The sequence below is a fragment of the Hemibagrus wyckioides genome, linkage group LG13 (assembly GCF_019097595.1).
Source record: "Hemibagrus wyckioides isolate EC202008001 linkage group LG13, SWU_Hwy_1.0, whole genome shotgun sequence".
In the NCBI taxonomy this organism is placed as follows: Eukaryota; Metazoa; Chordata; class Actinopteri; order Siluriformes; family Bagridae; genus Hemibagrus; species Hemibagrus wyckioides.
In genome coordinates, this window is record NC_080722.1 from 14,709,539 (window position 1) to 14,731,129 (window position 21,591).

Below are 21,591 nucleotides of genomic sequence, written 5' to 3' on the forward strand. Positions count from 1 at the left end.
GTACCATTGGACCAGCAAGGGGCAGTGTTCATTTTCTTTTATAATCCAAGATATAGAGGACATTTTATAGATGTTTTTTGAACATGGATGTACTTGAAATCCTTTATATACATTCTTTATTAACTTAAAACATTTAGAAATGTCATGCTTTTACATACACATGAATATGCAACAGTTGTCTCAGTTTATTGCCTATAAACACTTAGGCTGTTTGACAGTCCATCATCAGGTAAAACATTTCAAAAGGGGCAAACTCTGGCCTTAATTCTCACTTGATCTAATGCCATAACAGTGACCAGCAAAAAAAAAAAAAAAATAAAAGTAGTATAATACTGCATAATTGTTGCATCTTGGCTTTACCACTATCTTTGTTATACCGTCCAACGGACGCCGACTACCAATGGGCTTCTTAGTATTTCAGCAGCGTCTGTCTGAAGCATGCTATGTCCATTGTACACTCTACTGGTGGCTTGCTGGTTGACTGAACACTTGTCAGCAACAAATGTACATTTAATTCACTGACCATAAGACTTGACTGAGATATCAGCTACATGTAATCTATTGTAATACATCAAAATGGAATGGCAGCATCAGCAACATAAAAGGGATGTATTTTAATATGGAGTCTGGATTTAGGTTTACTGCTTGTAGCTTAGTCAGTCACATCCTATCCTCATGTGTAGTAGCTTTTCAGGATGAGATAAAGACTAATTCAAAGGAAAAACTTATCTTAAAACATATCTTAGCAAGGTTCTGGGACATATCCTGGCACACAAAAGCTTTCTGGAACTTGGGGGACGTTCTCTGTTCAAAATCACAAAGAATCAATTTAAAAGTCATATTTAATTAGTTTGAGTGTCAGCAAAAGCCATAGCATAGGATTTTGATCATTTTCATACTCACTGAAACATTCAGTGAGTACTTATGCTCTGTAGATAGGGTCATTCTGCATAACACCACTCCTGTGAACATAGAAATTAATCCAAACCATGGCAGGAAATTTCCCCTAACCTCCAGACCCTACCGACTGACAGAGCTACTAAAGGCAGTATATAACATTCTGAGCACTACAATGGCTACATCCTAACAGTGCATAGGACACAAATATATACAAAGTTTATCTACAAAATATTGATTACACATTACATTCAATAGGCCAAAATAAATCTAATGTGGAGGTAAACAGTTTCTGTACAAAAGGTATTTCTCTGTGGCAAACAGCCACTTCTATAGTACAGTTCTAGAAGGATATGGCAGTTTTCACTGGATTAAAAAAAAGGACATTCAAAAACATTGGGGGCATTAATGCTCATAAAAGCAGAATAAGGGCGTTCACAATAAACTCTAAAAAAAAAAATAAAAAAATAATAATGCCTTTTAAAAAAATAGAGGTCCAAAAACCATTTTTCTCAGTTTCTCGGCAATAAGGCATCTGATTGTTGCTGATGTACAGGAGTCTACTCAAAAAGCACCTTAAGAAAGCTCACACAGTGAAGGACAAAGTCTCTGAGGTTTCTGTGATCACAGTGACTCTACATCATCTGAATATTCCGGAGTGTTAATCACCTCTATGTCTGATCTACCACTATAATAAATTAGAAGCGTCAAATGCTGCTCATAGTACACTCTGTAGTCAACGTATTAGCAAACAGATCGCCAACTGAATCAACAGCTTTCTTGATACCTTGAATTCTTCTTTTCCATTCACTCTTGCTGAAAAAGTAAAAATGCAAGCAATATTTTAGAACATACAGAATACATACACAGGTAACGGTACTGCCATATAACTAATACATTCCAAATATTTTTTCAGTAAATGTAAAATGTTATATCATTAAAGCATAAGCACCTACCTGATGATATGCCTACACTGGATAAAGTGGACCTGTGGTTTCCTCAATGGGCTCTAAATGATAGGCATGAAGGTTTTAATGAGTTATAAAAAGCCATAAAAAAGGTATTCAGATATCATTCAACACAGCATTTACTTCAGATACTGGTGCTTGCACCCTGATTGTATTTAATCATGCGTAATGCGAACAACAGAAAATCTCCTGTTTAATTCTTACCGCTTAAAGTCCTTTGGGACTTGCATTGATGTACAAGCACTCCTATGAGCAAGGCTCCAAAAACAACCACAGCTGCCAGCACTGAGAAACTGGTAATGGCTGCTACTCTCCAGGAATCATGGTGCTCGACTGGTGGGCCTGTTAAATGAAGGGCAATATAATTAGAGAAGTTTTATTTGCTTTCAGAAATGTATAATAAGCGATAACGCAGTTCTTTATTCTAGCATAATGCTTCTATTGCTTTCAGCCACCACTACTCAAATGCACTCACCTAATCCATACAATGAAATGATTAAGATAGTTATGCTATGAACAGTTTTGCACAAAGTACTGTTACTGGACAATATCAAATGATTCTAGATTTTTAATTGCTAGATATTAAGGCAGACTTCTTAGAACAAAACATGCTGAACTCAATTTATTATATGCTTAAGAATCCAGGTTTTACCAATACATAAATGTCTTTTCTTTAATTAATAACTATTATTAACTCACATGTGTTACATGAGGGAGTTTTGGGAAACTGTATGCATGTAGAACAAGGCACACAATCACCCAGATCACTGTTAAAGAACTCTGATCTTTTACAGGGGGAACCTGTATGAAGAAAAAAAAAAAGAGAAGGTACAAGAACATGAATGGGTTCACATATTTTAGGGCAATAAATAATTGTGAATAGATTGAGTATCACAAGAGTCAAACAATAATCAAAAAAAATTCAGAGACCTGCGTTTCGGTTCTAATTCATATGAAATGAGCTGGGAAATTCCGTTGAAGTGATGTGGTGGAGCACTTGAGGGGAAACGCTATTACTCACTCTTCAAGAGTGCAAGCAGAGATTTGTCTGCATGAATGTTTGACCAGACATTGATGCAGCTCCTGACAGTTTACACAGTAACATTACAGGCATGGAGAAAAGTGACTTCATAGGAATCTGAACCCCGGTTCTACCACGTCTTTCACCTTGTACACAGGTTTCTGACGCAAATTCTAAACTACACTGAAACTTGTGGTTGGATGTCTACCACAGAGTTCACCAAAAATCGAATGAAAGGTTTTTTTGTCACAGATGACAGTACTGCGAGACAATACTCTACAACACAGTAGACTGTATATAGATCTGTATATACATTGTATCTGCACTGTAGACAATATATACACACATATACATATACATATATATATATATATATAGATCTCATTAGATCATTTTGAGATAAAACTTGTCAAATCAGCTGAGTAAAGAATGACTTCAAATGAGACTTCCTGTGAACTTTTGCTTGATATAAGTCAGCAATTATTGAGGAACTGAACTGCACTGTGACTAAGGCGTATAATGCATTTACACCTGCACAACTCCATTGACATCATTTCCAGTGTTTCATTTTTCTGGTCAGCATTAACTGTAATGACGTGTAGAGCACTTGATGCAATTGTGTTAAAGCTCAATAAGAATGTATTAGAAGTAGGTTGCATTAATATGCTGTGTGTGTGTGTGTGTGTGTGTGTGTGTGCGTTGTATACATATTATTAAATGTCACAGTGCCTGTGACGTGAAGGGTCAGTGTTGTGTGTATTAAAATGTGTAAACATGCTTTAAGTTATCATGTAAGTGTTTAGAAGCGTCCCATCCCGTTGTCACAACAGACTCATGCATAAACAGGAGACAGCTAATGAAGTGCAGCCTAAACCACACAAAGTGTATTTGGAGAGTAAACATCTTCCCAGGCAGCGTATTGTCTAAAAGACTTTCTCATTACATTTGTTGCTCTCTGCTCCACCCTAGAAGCTGTTCCAAATCTCCACAAACTCCTCACAGAGCCAGTCTAATGGCGAAGGAGCGGAGGCTGTATCCCAAACCACTCCATACTCCCTACAGCATGTGCACTACGTCCAATGCTCCAAACGCATGCGTAATGCACTACATGTGGAACATGGAGGCATTTTGGGATGCGGCCTGAGCGCGCAGGGACATCAGCTCATGCTGCGTGACGGAATGAAATAAGGCCATCGGAATGCGGAACCGGTGGGAACTCCAGCTGCTAAAGGAAACGAGTCCATACGAAGAGGAACTTTACGAGCCATGTTTCATCCCAACGTGACCGTAAAGCGGGACACTGTTTTTCACCAATCATTATATCTTGCTCAAAAGGACCAGACACACACAGTGATGAACAAACACCATGTTAAATAACACTATCCGAAAAAAGAAGAAGCATGAATTAAAATCAAAGGATATGCTTACTTTTTTCCGCGTTTGTTCCACTCAAATGGGTTCCAGCCACGAGAACCAAGCAGAGGGTACGGAAAAGAGTGTCGATATCCATTGAGCTTCGTACAGTGAAAGTTTGTGTAAGAAGTGTGAACGCGACGGCTGACGCTGTGTGTGTGTGTGTGTGTGTGTGTTAGCGGAGTGCAGCGCGCATGTGAATCAGTCATGGCGAGAGTGGGCCTTGTTTTAAAAGCGCCCACACCCACGCGCTGGCTGCAGCTCGTATGACTCATTTCCTCTTCACTGCACTGAGATTGGCTTTGTGTACAGCGAACAGCTTTTCTGGAGAACAGTTTTTCAGTGACACTGTAGGACATCCCGTTTAGGAGTTTGGCTCTACTGTGCTAGAATAAGTTACCACACGTTTACAGCAAACCTACCGGTTAGCGATAGTGGGAATAACCTGGGGTGGTTTGGGAATTTTTTTGTGTGTTTGTTTGGGTACCATATTTTGCTTTCAAGAAGACACTGAAACAACAAAAAGACACTGAAAGACCATTGTTAACGGTTTTAAAGAACTTTCAGGAGGACAGAGTGAACAGACCCCTGCTTTTCATAATATGATGTGAGGCCCGATGGGCTCGTTAAAGTCACCACACCCAGTGACGCCACGCGCTGAAGCCAGGCCAAGCGCGCAGAGTCTGACAAACAGCCCTGTCTCACAGCCCTGGGGTGGGATTATTACCATCACTAGGAAAAACACACACGTTTCTTAGTAACACAGACGTAACAAAATGAAGAAAGAAAAGTTTTTTCCACTGAACATAAATGGGCAGCACTGAACTACAAATGAATAGCATCTATCCGCTTTAATGATTTAATAACCACAGTTGTTGAATGTTCCTGATGTGCAGATTCTTATTAATCAAGCCCATGGCTGTACATGTACAGTATAAAGGTTTTCTTCATACTGTAAAACTTGATGACACCCGCATTTAACATTCAAATGAAGGCCATTTTAAGACTCAATGTTATTTGCATTTAGACCGTGTAAATGCCATCATGCATAGAGCTTATCCGAATCAAAACCTGCTGTTCAAACAAAAGCCTGGCTGCAAAACTCCATTATTGTGGAATTCTTTGCTTTAAAGATACATTTCTGACCCATTGTTTTCTTATTACTAGCCTTTTTTAAATAAACAATGATGAAGACACTGTGCCTCGAGCTTGCTGTGTGTCCCAAAATGTCATCTTACATGAGAGTTATTAGACTATATCCTTTCAAGTACAAGCCAAATAGCAACATCAGGTTAGATATCGGTAATAACTCATAAATATTATTCTGTAGGTCACTGAACAGGTTCTCTGAGTTATTTGTGTAAGCCCCTGCATGCAAACAAATCCTTTTCTTCTAAGAACCAGATGACGGCAGAAGGAAACTCCACCTATGGTGCTGGCTCCTTGGGGGCTGTGATAATAAAGACACATTGGTCAAGCATGTATAATTTTAACGTCAAGCTAAAAAAAAAAAGAGCACTGACGCTTATTCCACAAATCGTCTTAAACAAGACAGGTATCTTCATAGCTGTCATCACTGAGATTGACCAAATGCCCTGGTTTATTTTTTTAAGTTGAAATAAAGTTAAGTTTATCTAAAAAGTAAAAAAAAAAAAAAATTAAACTTTACACCAGTCGAATTTAACTATTAGACTAGTCTACAACTCTCGTCACTGAACAAGCCTGTGAGCTTCTGGCTTTTTTTCTGGAAACTTGATGGTGTCACTGGAGTAGAGGTGTCTGAGCCGTTCAGTTGGCCCAGTCTGCACTGGTTTAAAATGTTTAAAGCACTCAGTCAGAAACCACAGAGCAGAACATTACATCAAAAAAACGAATCTTGGATTTACTGTACTCTGTAAATGGATTGAACACATGACTAAAAGAAGGAAAGGTCTACCAAGCAGGAAAAACTGTGTCTCTGTTACACTGTGCAAAATATTACACACTGGTACAATAAAATTGTACTAAAATTGTAACAGAGACTGTAATGATGCAAATGTACTGTGGGTTCCAAGAGACATTCATAAAGCAAATGCATGTATAAAAAAAAAAAAAATAATTAACTTACACAACATTTAAAGGACTATTAGGCAAGTGGAAATACAACCTATAAGCTTAAGTACGATAGCTATAAACAAGCACTTGTTGTGTCCTATTGGCTGTAATAGTCACACCATCACCACATTCAGTCTGCAGACTTGCTGTCTATTTGGTCACTAGCACCGACTACTCATAGATCTAATGGAAATGGCATTTGAGCAAAGTATCATGCCACATCCGCTCTTAAATCCAAATTCACATCGCTTTACTGTTCATTGAGTTAATGATCCCATTTCAGACTTAAGTGATGTAAATGCGATGGAAGTCATTGGCTCCAAAAGCAGCATTGCACTTAGGACATTTCCTCTGTCGTGTGTCATAGCGTGTCTTCAAGCACTCGTAACAGAAGACATGGAAACACTTTGTAAGCACGGTCTCCTTATCCCGGGTATTACAACAGGGGCAACGCAGCTTAGCCTGAGGACAAAAAAAATTGAAAGTCAGTAACAATACAGTGTCAATCAAAAATAAGAATAATCAAATTTTTTATTTGGTAAACACTACTGAGAATCTTATCTGTGTATCCTGTCTTTCTTTTACCTTATACTGATTAATTTCTTCTTGCAGGATCTCATCTGCATCCGTATACATCTCTACCTTCTTCTGTTTCTCCAGCTTTCGGCGGAGTCTTGACAAGTCCTCCTGAAAGACATACAGCACCAGACGCATAAGAGAGACTGTAATAAGTTTCGGTTTTTGTTTTCTTGTGTGTATGTGTTTCACTTGTACCTGTGCTCGTTTGAGGTTTCCACTCTCCCTTTCACGTGCAGTGCGGTTTTCCAGCACTGAGGCCTGGATCTCCCTCAGCTTGGCCTGAGTGTGCTCCAGCTGCACCTTCAAGTCCTCAGCCAGCTGAGCTGCTTCCACTGCCTGAGCCAGAGAGAAAAAGTTAGAATATAGGCTGCACTGGAACTTGCACATTTCTACAGCACATACAGTCTTAACATAAATCACTGACATCATGCACATATATGATGTAATTCTTACTTTACGCTTATTGAGTTCTAGAGCTTGTGTGCGTAGTGCTAACTCTTTTTCCAGAGTAGCCAGAGAGCTTTGTAAGATGCCTTCCTTTTCCTCCAGCTTTTGCACAACCAGCAGCTGAGCATCAACCTTGGAGGAAAATAGCAGATCCTTGCTTACTTTCAGAAACATACACATTTTTAAAATATAAGCTTGTGCTTAGCTTTCTGCCTACCTGGGTTTTGAAGGTGAGCACCTGGTCAGCCAGTTCTTCTTTTTCCTCCCTTAGCAGTTTGTAGATCTGGTTGGATTTGATCCTCTCACTCATCAGTTTGAAGTTGGCATCATCTTTCTCACGCAGCTGCTGCATTAAACGACTGTTCTGTTCCTGCATGTCCTCAAAAGCCTGACCAGTCACGTCCATCTCACTTAGCAGGGCTTCCTCTTCCTGAGCACAGCAACGCATATGTGATTAAAACTTTCAACACTAGTCAAATAATGAGTAAATGATACTGTATATTAACATAATGACCCAAGAAGCAGAACCAAACATACCTGTTTAGTGGCCGTGAGCTTCTTTTGCAGATGTTCGATGGTCTCCTCTGCCACACGAAGCTTCCTCAGGGCATCTTCATCAGCCAGCTTCTTACTCTCCTTCCTCTCCCTCTCCTCCAACTCTCGGACCCGCTGCCTCAACTCATCCACCTGCAAGAGCAATACAACATTCACTGAACCCCTGTCGCTCTTGCATGGAAAAAGGAGGATGGTGGAATTTAATTTGATGGCCACACAGACCTCTGCTTTTGATTTCCTCTCAGCTGCCATGAGCTGCACTTTGTCTCTTTGCTCTTTTGGCGCAGACTTATACATGTCTAGCAGCAGCTTCATCTCCTTCTGAGACTCCTGTGCTTTCCTGACACACACACACACAAGTAATGAATTTTTCACAGATACCACTAAGCATTCTTAAGCATAACCATGCATATTTGAGACAGATTTTTGAACAGTTAGTCATTCAACAGCATACTGGATGACAGACTGGATTTTGTAACATTTAAGTCAACTGGCATATTATTTCAGTCAATTAAGGTATTTTAATTAAGGTATGTTAATGGTTATAATTAATACTATTAATACTATTACTACTACTAATAATAATTAAATGCATTTATGGTATAGCTATATTCTCATTTATTTGTTCATTTCTTGAGCCCATGTGAGTATAGTCTTCTGATAACATGAACATATGTAACCTGACAAACTGCTTAAACCTTATTTCTTACAACCATATCTTATCAAACTACCCATATCCAGAGGGGTGATTTCTGTGTTGATAGCAATATGACTACAAAAGAATGCAGAACTATGACACCGATAATCGATTGAGAAACATTTGAGATGTTTTCTCTGATAATTCATTCAAGAAAGAAATGTGAGGCATTATGCCAAAGCACATTATTTTAAAAAAACATTGATGCCCAAAGCTAAAAACCAATACCAGTCATGGCTAGACATGACACTGAAAATACTGTCACTAAATAGACTGTAATTATTTAGCACACAAGCACATTTTGCCCTAAAGCAATAACTTTCCAAGGAAATTCCTGCAAACAAGCTTTGTACATGTTTCTTAGACACCAAAAAAACAAGACAAACAGCCCATCGACTAGTAACCGACAGACAGACTAGACTGTTATGAAATTTATGACTTTTGAACATGCCCAATGTGCTTTTTTGGACACATATTTGCATACATATCGTAACTGAAAAGAGATTTATCAGAGGCTGTTCTAGTGTATAAACAAAGACGCATACTTGAGCTCTGTTCGGAGCATCTTCAGTGTGTCTGAGTCTTTTCTCTTCAGCTCCTCGCTGCGCTGTCTTTCCCTTTCACGCTCTCTCTCCCTCTCCCTCTCCACTTCTCTCTCACGTTCTCGAGCTCGTTGCCTCTCCAGCTCTCTCCTCCTTTCCTCCTCCTCGTCTTGGTCATCGTCTTCCTCCTTTTTCACATCTAGTCCTCCGTCATTCACATTCTCCTCCAAAGTCAGCATGCTGCCATTGTCTCCACTCTGGCACTTCATCTGGATAATAGAAGTATGGTAATTACCATCGTTCACTATACTGCAAAACATATGTGGACATGTGATCATCACATCCATATGTGCTCTTTGAACATCCAATTCCGAAACAATATCCATTAATATGCAGATAGTACCCCTTTTGCTTCTAAAACAGCTTCCACTATTCTAGGAATGCTTTTCACTAGATTGTGGACAGCAAGTGGGGATTTTTGTGCCAATTTGGCAATCCAATTCATCCAAAAGCTGTTGAGTGAGGTTGAAACCAGGGGACTGTGCAGGATACTTTCACTGCAACCATGACTTGCTAAACCTCTCTTTGTACAACGGGACACGTTTATGCTGGAACAGGTTTGAGCCCCATCGTGCAAGTGGAAAGAAATCCAGGGAATAAAATCACTGTCAAAAATAATCGTGTGTAATTCAGAACACTTGTGTGTGATTTTAATTTACTTACATTTTACTTTACTATTGTATGTAATTCTGTGTTTTGTCAGAGTTGCATTCCGACATCTACTGCCACGACAGTTTACAGACACAACACTAGTTTTCAGAACACCTCTGTTACACGCATGACATGTGAAATTACACCCACGAATGTAGTGTTAAACCACTGTCAAAAATACGTCAAGGGCACAGGCATTACTATCTGAGGGAAGATGAATGGATTCCACGAAGTGCGCAAACCACTGGCACCCTGAGAGCTAATCTTTTTTTTTTGCTTAAGGGTTAGTTATCACTAATAACAGAGAGGAGTAATATAACAGAGATAGTTTAACTATATTAGGTAAGAGTAGCTCTCAGTGATCACAGTACTTTTTGTGGAAAATCTAATATTCATTGTGATTACAAGCAATATAACAGGTATTGAACTGTCTATCATTGTAACTGAAGCTCTTCATTTACCTTCTTTTATAATAAATCGACACCTTTATTAGGTGTAGCCTTCCAAATAAATTAATAAGAACTTTATTGACCCAAGATAAATTTCCAAATCAAGCTAGTCGAAATAATGTGACTGGATTTTTCCCCAAGAGCTCTATTTTTCAATTAAGAACCATGTATCTCTCCTTTCCCATATCCCCCAAAGCCAAGGAAGTACACTTTAAATTTTTTAATCTATCTGTCCATCTTTAGAGTTTCTTAGATATAGATTTCATATAGATCACAATAATTGGACCTTTTTTGATGTTGATATTGAACGGACTGTACATTTATTCTTTGACTGTTCATTCAATAGAGCCTTTTAGTCTCAGACATTTGAGTGGCTTAAAGTTTCCATCAAGCTGTCTTCTCCATGTTCTAAAAATGATATAATTTTTGGTTTATTAACTGAAGATATACAATCTTGATTTGTACTGAATATTTTTATATTCATAAATGTAAGTGCCTTAAAACAAAGCCATCGTTTTCTGTTTTTAAAAAGGAATTTTGGATGTACTGTAAATCTGTAAGAGTGTTAAAATGTAAAACTGGATGAAGACTGTTTAGTTTATTGCAGAAATGTAAACTATTAGAAGACCCTACTGTGTTATCCTTTTTTTCCCTTAGTTTATTTTCATTTTGATTGCTGCTCTGTTCTTAAGGATCTTATTATGATCTTGTTTTGCCTTATTGTATTTGTGTTTTTTTGCAATAAAAAAATCGAATTCATCTTCCCTTGGATAGTAATGCCTGTGCCTGTAACCTTGATGATGTATTTTTGACAGTGGTTTAACACCCCGCTGTCCATGGGCGCAATTTGGCATGTTGTGCGTGCAACAGAGGTGTTGTGAAAACTAGCTTTGTGTCTGTAAACTGTCATGGCTGGACATTTTGGAGTTGTACTCGAACAAACACACAAAATCTCCTATCTGTAAACTGTCGAGGCCGTAGATGTTGGAATCCATCTCGGACAAAACACAGAATTACATACAATAGTTTTTAATTGCGCACGAATAAATTAAAATCACACACAAATGTTCTGAATTACGTATGATTATTTCTGACAGTGATTTTATTCCATAGAAATCTTAATGCTATAGTATACAAAGATATTTGTATAGTGTAATTGTGTGCTTTCATGTGCTTTCATTGTGCTTTTGTGTGCAGTTGTAGATGTTTTTTGTAAAGTCAGGGATGATTTTGTATCGTCACTGATGATCTACAGTCAAAGTGCAGTCTACAGTACAGTCACTGATGATCTGTACAGATTACTTTGTACAGTTGTGAAAGATTTCTATCTTATCTTTTTTTCTATTATGTAATTTAAAAAAAAATAAACAAATAGCCTATAATATTAACATTAAACGTTAATTATATTGTCCAAAAATAAGAATGTATGAACCCAACCTTGTTGATCTCTGCCTGAGTTTCACGTAACTTCCTCTTGTATCTCTGCACATCTCCTTTGAGCTGGTGGTTATGGTTCTGAAGGCTGCTGATTAGGTGTCTCATTTCTCTGTTTATTGGGCCTAGAGAGCAACAGCCAGTAAAGAATGAAAGATATGACACTGATAAGGAAGTAGTGGTTACAGTATCGGATGTCTGATATGCACTAAACTACTGTGAAAATAATGAGCATTCACAGAACTGATGACAGGATACAGCCCCTTCACAGGCTTCCCCGTTCCACCATAGTTACAGTAAAACACACTTGCCTGAGAAAGTCACTGCTGTGGAATTTAAACCAGTACACCATGTGATGTGTTTAACTTGATAAAATACAAAAAATAAACAAATAAATTAATTTTAAAAAATCATACCTGCTTGCTCATTGGCTGCAAGGTTCTGTTCAAACTCAATCCGTAGCATCTCATATTCCTTGCGCACCTGAGCTAACGTGTCTTCTAACTGGATGACCTCTGTCCGCAACTTCTTCTGAAGAGACAACTCATCACTCTATAAAAGTAAAGATTATGAAAACCGATATTTTAAAAGTATATTTATATGAAAGAATTAAGGACATATATAGATTTGGTACTGTGTATTGATATTAGAGCTGATAATGGTTTAAAACACTAGAGCAGTGTCAGACAGCATTCACCATATTTTTCCATATTTAATCTTGTGCACAAATGTTATGTTGGCTGGCATGACAGATGTAGGACACAATTCAATTTAAAGCAAACCACAATCATGCTTCTGCTCTTAACATTTCAAGAAAACCATGCAGAGATGTTTGCTCAGTTACGAATAATAGATTTGAAAATGAAAAAAAAAAGAAAAATTGCTACACCACTACACCATTTCCTGTATATTCTGATACACATACACTGTATTGCATCAACATTTAGACTGGAGAAATATGCAGGAAGTTCATGCATCTAATGATGCTTACCTCCATGTGCTCTATCTGGCGCAGGTGAGCATTTTTGGCAGTAAGCAGCAGAGCCCGGGCCTCGTCCAGCTGTGTTTTCACTCCCAGAGACTCGTTATACAATAGAGAGAACTGAGACTGGAGACTCTTATACTCTGGCGTTTCCTTCACCACCTCCTCTGGAATGTTCCGAAGGTCCATCTTACACAAGACAGACACAAGTCTATATGCATATATAGACTATAGGCTATATATCTATAACTTTCTAGCAAAATGCTGTAGGCTAAAATCAGACTACACAACAATTCATGGGTCAATCAAGTGCTGTGTATTAAGCATATGTAATCCTAAAAATGCTATACATACATATCATGCATCCCTAAGACAAATATTTGAGAAGAAAAATTTCTAGAGGAAAAAATTTGTTTACATTTCCAACTTAGTCACTCAATGGACCTCAGTACCTTGAGTTTCTCACTTTCCCGCACTGCCTCCTGTAACTCCTGCTGCAGTTTCTCTAACTCTGCCATGCGGCTATTGGCCAGTTCCTGGTTCTGCTCCAGCTCTGCATTTAGTGACTCAAACTAAAAATATAATTTAATATGCATTAACCGAAAGCATATTTCTATAACAGAAATTTTTCTATGTCAAATAGTTAAATAATATATTAATAATATAAATTACCTTTTGTATATTGAGAGTAATCTGACCACCAGGTAGGCCACCAGACCTACCAGAAGCATGGTAGCCTGAATTTAGCTGAAAAGCAGATACATGGTTATTTTCAACACAAAAAAAGCAAATGTAGCAACTAAAGTATCTTAAAAATGAGCTTAACTGACCTGTTCAAGAGCCTCTGCTAGGTGCTTATTGAGCTTCTGCTCTCTCTTGCGTAGTTTCTCGATGTCCCACTGCAGGTCCTCCACAGCTGTCTCCATCTCAGACACTTTTGTCTCAGAGCTGGTTACTTTATCAACCAATTCATTATACTGCAGGCAAAAAGCAGGAGAGAATGTTTTAAATAAAGGCGCAACGTGTAATGGTGCATGCTTTAGAAGCAATAATAATTCTGCTTGTTTTGTTTTCTCGGAGAAAAGAAATATATGAAACTCATTTGTCTAGTATGGTTATGGAATGCAGAGTCTTTATTAAAAGACATTTATTAAAGAACCAGACATTAGAGATCAGAAACTATGAAATTTCTGCTCATCTGCTAAAACAAAAACATGACCTGAAATATAACCTCTTTTTTTTTTGGTCATGTCTGAGTCTACAGAAAAAATGCTCATCACACCAGCATGATGTGCGCTAGAATATCTGAATGATGAGGCTGTGCTCACCTACACTTTCTGGTTTAATGTGTTGCTAGATAGACCCCTTGTGTTTAATGCATATTATTTGTCTTTTACCAATAACAGATTTTCAAGATCGGTGTTATATCATTTCAGTGTAAAAATTTAAACAATAAATCCAATGTAAAGAATTTAAACATTAAATCCAATGTAAATTTAAACAATTAATTAATTAAACAATCAATTAATTAAATTTAAACAATAAATCCAATGTAAATAATTTAAAATATTTTTTAAATAAAACAAACACAGAGCAAATACGCAAACCACCATTAGGCTCTGAAATGAATACCTCCAGTGACATTTTATGGTGTCTTCCTTGCAGGGAGGAAGCAAGATCTTGTAGTTTATTATTCTCCTCTAGTAGACTGCGATTTGTGGCAATGACCTCTCGGTGACCGTCATCTTCACTTACTGATAAAGAAAAATGAATAGAAATGTTAAGTATTCATTCATCTATGCCTTAAACATTCACAATTGTAGAAAATCACAGTACAAATAATTGTGTGTGAATTAAATTTCTTACAAAAATGAAACAAACACAAAAAAGTTTGATTAATACTGTGCACATATTTACACACAGCTTTGACCATGCATACACAATAAACAGCTAGGTTTAAAATAGAGATTTGACGGTGTTTTTCACACAGGGATTTGTCCAATCACAGGTCAGTTGCTGTGAATTACAATGCAATCACCTACAAACACCTTTATTGCTCTTGGACTTGATAATGCTTAATTTAATGGTGCATATAAATTAATACTGCATATGTAATGGAACAATTTAGAACTTTCTCTATGCAGTGTTGATAATTAAGAAGTGTATGTGTGTGCACTATTATATATGCACTACAGTAATCCCCCTCTATATCGCGGTTCATATATCACGGTCCCGGGATATATCGCAGACTTTTATTTGGAACATAAATTTTTTTTGCAGATTTTCCCAGTATATCGCGGTATCCGCTAAGCTTATAGTGAATTGTTTTTATGTTGAAATAAGATAATTTATTAATAAAAATATAATTATTAACTACAAAATAGAAACATTAATTGGAAATGAAGTAAAATATTTATAAAAACACGTAGCGTTGTTTAGGAAAGTGCAGTGCAGGGATGCTGAAAATCAAAATACAGCACGGCTGGAGGAACGAGTCTGGCCAATCAGAATGCCCCATTCATTTAATCACAGTTTTGATTGGCTGCTGGCTACGCGTGCAGTAGGGGAAAGGGAAGCAGAATTCTCCAGCATCCCAGTTCTTCGCGTGTCACTGTCTCAAGTGTTTGGTTTTGTTCTGTGTACGCTGTATTTTTAAGGTTTTTCTGCAAGCCCTATTAATTCATCTCGCTATATGCTTGCAAATGTTTTCTGAATGTTTTTCAGAGTGTGGGAGGGTCATTTATGGCTTAAACAATAAAAAAAAAAGCATTTGGGGGTGGCGTCCGTGTATCACGGATTTTCGTTTATCGCGGGTGGTTTTGGAACGTAACCCCCGCGATAAACTGGGGATTACTGTATTTGTTATAGATAGCACCATGGCTATTGTTGACAGAATAAATGGTGACTATTCCCTTCATGATATGAAATCATGAAATGCCACCACAGCTGAGATGTCTACTTAGGGTATTCTTGTCAAATCTTTGTTTCCTCCATATTTAATAAGGTTTAATAATGCTTTAATAAGGTTTAAAAATAAGAAGTAAATCAATACATTTTCAATCTCCTATTAGAAAATCTTTTTAAAACACTAATTCAAATTAACTGAATTAATCACGAAAAATCCCCCGCTATATTTCAACTAAATCCCATATTGTTATATGAAATTATTTTCTAAAACCTTAGCTTCAGACTCAGGGGGGAGAGAAAGTTACAAGCGAATTAAAACCTTTTACCTGCTACTTGAATACGGCTACAAAGATCATCAATGCTACTGTGCAAACGGTCAAAGATGCAGACTATGCAGGCCACAGCACTTTTGCTGAACTGCATCCTGTCCTGCAGCTGCAGGCTGAGCTCCTCTTCACTGCTGTTATCCAGAATAGAGAGGAAAGCCTTTGCACTTTCGCTTAACGGAGGAGGTGGAGGAGGGGCTACAAATGGCAAAGATATTAAGAGCAATGCAATTAACATCAAAGAAAAAAAAAACGTTTTCATTGTGTTCTCTGCCAAAATCTGAAAAAAGTGTGCTTACCAGCAATTCCATCCACGACAGGCTCCTCGGACGGTTTCTCTGCTGAATCAGACTGCTCCTGCTGCACCTTATCCTGCTCCTGCTGCTGTAGCTGGTCAGACTGCTGCTGCTGCTGTTCCTCCTCATCCGCTGGAGGTGGAGGCTGAGGTATGCCATCTTCTCCTTCCAGTGAAGTTGGCAGAGAAACTGGAATATCAGGGGCAGGCAAGGGGGCAGTTACAGGATCAGGGACAGAGGCAGATGCTGGAGGACTAACAGGGGCCTGTGCAGGCACTGGAGCAGCCTTGGGTTCAACTCGCTGTAGTAACTCTTGAACATTTTCGTCCAGCTGTGTAAACAGAGACAATGTTTTATATTCATAACAGTGCTGCTTTTCTAAGCAATAAGTAAAATAAAAAGTAAAAAAAACAAAAAAAAAAACAAAACAAATGACACATGGTTTGCCAAAGGCTGGCATGGATAAAACCAACGAACGCCTCTGAGATAAAGTAGATTGCCAGGCTTCCTCTTCTTACCCGAGTGCCTAACCCCACTAACGCTCTCATGGCTAAATGTACAAATCCCCACGGTCTCACTTGAAAATCTAGTAGAAAGCCTTCCTAGGAAAGTGGAAGTTATTATAACAGCAAAAGGGGCTGTCATGGGATATTCAACAGGCACATATGGGTGTGATGTCCACAAACCTTCGGCTTATACTTTAGACACAAAAACAGGCAGCTTTTAACATTTCAAACAATGTGTGGAAATTTGCTAAAACTCCTACATGTTTCTGTATTCAGACACAACCTTCTCTATTTTTTATATATTTATTTTCCTATTGCAGCTTTCCACCATATTCCCCCTATATCCGAATATTTATATTTGCCTTTTTATATCTACATATATGAACATATTGTATTTTTCTATATATTATATATGTTCATATATATATATATATATATATATATATATATATATATATATATATGTTCATATATATATATGTTCATATATATATATGTTCATATATATATATGTTCATATATATATATATATATATATATATATATATATATATATATATATATATATATATATATATATATATATATATGTTCATATATATATATATATATATATATATATATATATATATATATATATATATATATATATATATATATATATATTACTTATTTATTATTATATTTATTTATATTAATTATATTATATTATATTCATATTGTATACCCACACATACACACGTATATGCATATCCGATAACTATTGGATTTTCCTAATTTATCATGTCTTTAATTTCTGCTATGTCAGTTTTTATTTTTCCTATTTTCTCTAATATTTTATCTATATCCCATGTCCACAAACTTTTTAAATTTACTCTTCTTCTTTCTTCAAAATGTAGGACAGTCGTAAAAAGCATTTTACTGCATGTCGTACTGTGTATGATTGTGTATGTGACAGGTACAATCTGAGTTCTTCTTATAAATATTATAATATACATAGTGAGCATAGTTCAGACAAGACGATGAGGCATTTATTTAACCAAAAAAAAAAAAACAATGTCCATGTGACACAAATTACAAATAAATTAGTCTTTTAAATTAGTCCCTATTGTGTGATGTATTTTTCAAACCCTTTAAATGTTCATGGTATTTTGCTAACGCTAGTGGTGTCGCATCATGTCGCATTTTACATTAAATCGCGATTGAATGGCAAACAGCTTATACTTCCAGTTGGAGAAAAACGTTAGTGTTTCTTTTGAGATGACAGGAAATTTCTAAAAGTCATACACTAGACGGTAGAGTACATAATGCATTGTATACATGCATAGTGTGTAAACCGTCACTGGGGATGCAGCTTAAGACTGGCTTCAAACAAATTTACTGTCAAAGCATCAGTTTAACTATCTACTTCACTCATACACCAATCAGGCATAATATTATGACCACCTGCCTAATACTGTGTTGGTCCCCCTTTTGCCGCCAAAACAGCCCTGACCCATCGAGGCATGGACTCCACTAGTTCCCTGAAGGTGTGCTGTGGTATCTGGTACCAAGATGTTAGCAGCAGATCCTTTAAGTACTGTTGTAAGTTGTGAGGTGGGGCCTCCATGGATTGGACTTGTTTGTGTAACACATCCCACAAATGCTCGATTTGATTGAGATCTGGGGAATTTGGAGGCCAAGTCAACACCTCAAACTCCTCGTTGTGCTCATCAAACATTCCTGAACCATTTTTGCTTTGTGGCACGGTGGATTATCCCGCTGAAAGAGGCCACAGCCATCAGGGAATACCTTTTCCAGTGGTCTGCAACAATGCTTAGGTAGGTGGTACGTGTCAAAGTAACATCCACATGGATGGCAGAACCCAAGGTTTCCCAGCAGAACATTGGCCAAAGCATGACACTGCCTCTGCCGACTTACCTTCTTCCCATAGTGCATCCTGGTACCATGTGCTCCCCAAGCAAGCGACGCACACGCACCCGGCCATCCATGTGATGTAAAAGAAAATGTGATTCATCAAACCAGGCCACCTTCTTCCATTGCTCTGTGGGCCAGTTCTGATGTTCATTTGCACATAGTTGGCACTTTTGGCGGTGCACAGGGGTCAGCATGGGCATCCTGACTGGTCTGCAGCTATGCAGTCTCATACGCAACAAACTAGGATCCACTGTGTATTCTGACAGCTTTCTATCAGAACCAGCATTAACTTCTTTAGCAATCTGAGCAACAGTAACTCGTCTGCTGGATCGGATCACACGGGCCAGTTTTCGCTCCCAGCGTGCATCAATGAGCCTTGGCCGCCCATGACCCTGTCCCCGGTTCACCACTGTTCCTTCCTTGGACCACTTTTGATAGATACAGACCACTGCAGACCGGGAACACCCCACAAGAGCTGCAGTTTTGGAGATGCTCCGATCCAGTCGTCTAGCCATCACAATTTGACCCCTGGTCAAACTCGCTCAAATCCTTACGCTTGTCCATTTTTCCTGTTTCTAACATTAACTTTGAGGACAAAATGTTCACATGCTGCCTAATATATCCCACCCACTAACAGGTGCCATGATGAGGAGATAATCAGTGTTATTCACTTCACCTCTCACTGCTCATAATGTTATACCTGATCGGCGTATGTTATTTTAAGACTAAACTTTTTTTTCAATTAACCTCAGCGGTTTTACAGTATATGCCTACAAAATAAGAAGGAAATATTTTTTCTATTTTGGACTAGCAAGTCACAACTACACGCACTGGTGAGTAGTTGGGCACACTTGCGATAATGGCAACAAAAGCCAACCTGAGCAAACAACCAGTAGATTTTCAGCATCTTGTAAAACTAAATATTTATCTACAGCCAGATGCCCTACCTTTGCATGCCCGGCACCACCACAAACATGCTGAGGTGCAGGCACCACAATGAAATTAAGCTTAATCAGGGGAAATAATCACTTTCTGCCAGGTCACCTCACTACAACTACAATCACTATTCATCAGTATCACTATTTATCACATACTATGCATCTCGAGCCATGTTCAGAAGTAATAGAAATAGGTTGAACACTTCTTCAACCAACACAGTGGCAACAAAGTGGTTCAGTCTCTGGGTTGTTGATTGGAGGATCAGGGTTCAAGCCCGAGCACCACAAAGCTTTACTGTTGAGCAAGACCCTTAACCATCCCTGCCCCTGACCCCAACTTCCTCAGCTGGGCTATGGAAAAAAATAATTCCACTGTGCTGTAATGTGTGGCAATAATAAAGGCTTCTTGCCCTCATTTCTAACACATAAGGTGCACAGTGAATCATATTCAGCTCTAAACCAGTCAGATAATCAGAAAACTGGGAATGATCAACATGAAATTAAGATTTTAAACTCGTTCTGAACCTGAAACTGTGTGTATCATTACACCCCTAACAACTATACATAACATACAGTCATTAAAATATAAACTATCATCCCTTCAAGTCTATACAGCTTCACCTAGCAGCTCAAAGTCACACACATCTGAACACTCTGGGACATGAACCTGATCAACCGATCCCTGTTCATAGAGTATATGAGCTTGTTTAGTACCTGAGTCCAATACCGGTTGACGATAAGAAGCGTTGCATCATCAGTCGCCTGTCTTTTTTCCAGCTTCTCGATTTTCTCTCTCAGTTCGTCTTCAATAGCCTGCCTCTGCTCGAGGCGCTCGAGGAGCTTCTTGTTCTTGAACTGAATCACTTTCATGTCCATTTCTTCCTGCAAAACACAACAGCATTTCAGTTTGCATCACTTGAGAGCCTGCTATTGAATCTACACTATATTGCCAAAAGTGTTGGGACACCCCTCCAAATCACTAATTCGGGTGTTTGTTTTTTGTTTTTAGGTGTTGGGTTTGGCCCCTTAGTTCCAGTGAAAGGAACTCTTAATGCTTCAGCAAACCAAGACATTTTGGACAATTTAATGCTACCAACTTTGTGGGAACAGTTTGGGGATTGGGGACTGCACACCAGCGCACAAAGCAAGGTCCATAAAGACATGGATGAGTGAGTTTGGTGTGGAGGAACTTCACAGAGTCCTGACCTCAAACTGATAGAACATCTTTAGGATGAATTAGAGCAGAGAATGTGAGCCAGACCTTCTCATCCAACATCAGTGCCTAACAAACGTGCGTCTAGAGAGATGGTCAAAAATTCCCATGAACACACTCGTAAACCTTGTGGAAAGCCTTCCCATAAGAGCTGAAGCTGTAATAGCTGTAAAGGGTGGGCCAACTCCATATTACATTCATGTGCATGTAAAGGTAGACGTCCGAGTTTTGGAATGGCTCGCAGTCTCCACTCTAATTCATCCCAAAGGTGTTCTATCAGGTTGAGGTCAGGATTCTGTGAAGTTCCTCCACACCAAACTCACTCATTCGTGTCTTTATGGACCTTGCTTTGTGCACTGGTGTACAGTCACGTTGAAACAGGAAGCGGTCATCCCCAAACTGTTCCTTTCACTGGAACTAAGGGGCCAAGCCCAACCCCTGAATTCAATGATTTGGAGGGGTGTCCCAAAACTTTTGGCGATATAGTGTATTACTTGGACAGGAATCTCTACAAAGACTAAGTGTGACGCTGCTTACTGTAGAAGAAACACCTCCAATGCGAATGGGTTCAATAAGAGTGGTGGTGGTTTTCTCCTCTTTCTTCATTTTCTTTTCAGGTGGCCCTGGAGGACTGTCCCCTCCAGAGGCTCGCTTACCTCCGGTGCCAGACATGGTTCCTGATCTGAAAGAAAAACACAA

The 21,591-nt window shown here is 38.4% G+C and overlaps 1 protein-coding gene across 2 annotated transcripts in view; it reads right to left on the reverse strand.

Annotated features, from left to right (window-relative positions):
- Positions 1-99: 99 nt before the first annotated feature.
- rnf40 (ring finger protein 40) overlaps positions 100-21,591 on the reverse strand; it is a 22,120-nt gene continuing 628 nt past the window's right edge. For both annotated transcript variants that reach the window (XM_058406592.1, XM_058406591.1), the window contains exons 2-24: positions 21,430-21,574; positions 20,394-20,561; positions 16,322-16,649; positions 16,023-16,220; positions 14,422-14,543; positions 13,620-13,766; positions 13,462-13,536; positions 13,242-13,361; positions 12,799-12,978; positions 12,224-12,359; positions 11,811-11,932; positions 9,217-9,482; positions 8,197-8,314; positions 7,957-8,106; positions 7,637-7,849; positions 7,426-7,551; positions 7,168-7,308; positions 6,979-7,080; positions 4,315-6,855; positions 2,565-2,666; positions 2,070-2,207; positions 1,854-1,906; positions 100-1,713 (exon numbers count right to left, since the gene is read on the reverse strand). In XM_058406592.1, the coding sequence (XP_058262575.1) occupies positions 6,679-6,855; positions 6,979-7,080; positions 7,168-7,308; positions 7,426-7,551; positions 7,637-7,849; positions 7,957-8,106; positions 8,197-8,314; positions 9,217-9,482; positions 11,811-11,932; positions 12,224-12,359; positions 12,799-12,978; positions 13,242-13,361; positions 13,462-13,536; positions 13,620-13,766; positions 14,422-14,543; positions 16,023-16,220; positions 16,322-16,649; positions 20,394-20,561; positions 21,430-21,564 (3,024 nt within the window). In that variant the 5' untranslated portion in view covers positions 21,565-21,574 and the 3' untranslated portion in view covers positions 100-1,713; positions 1,854-1,906; positions 2,070-2,207; positions 2,565-2,666; positions 4,315-6,678. The remainder of the gene's footprint in view (positions 1,714-1,853; positions 1,907-2,069; positions 2,208-2,564; positions 2,667-4,314; positions 6,856-6,978; positions 7,081-7,167; positions 7,309-7,425; positions 7,552-7,636; positions 7,850-7,956; positions 8,107-8,196; positions 8,315-9,216; positions 9,483-11,810; positions 11,933-12,223; positions 12,360-12,798; positions 12,979-13,241; positions 13,362-13,461; positions 13,537-13,619; positions 13,767-14,421; positions 14,544-16,022; positions 16,221-16,321; positions 16,650-20,393; positions 20,562-21,429; positions 21,575-21,591) is intronic.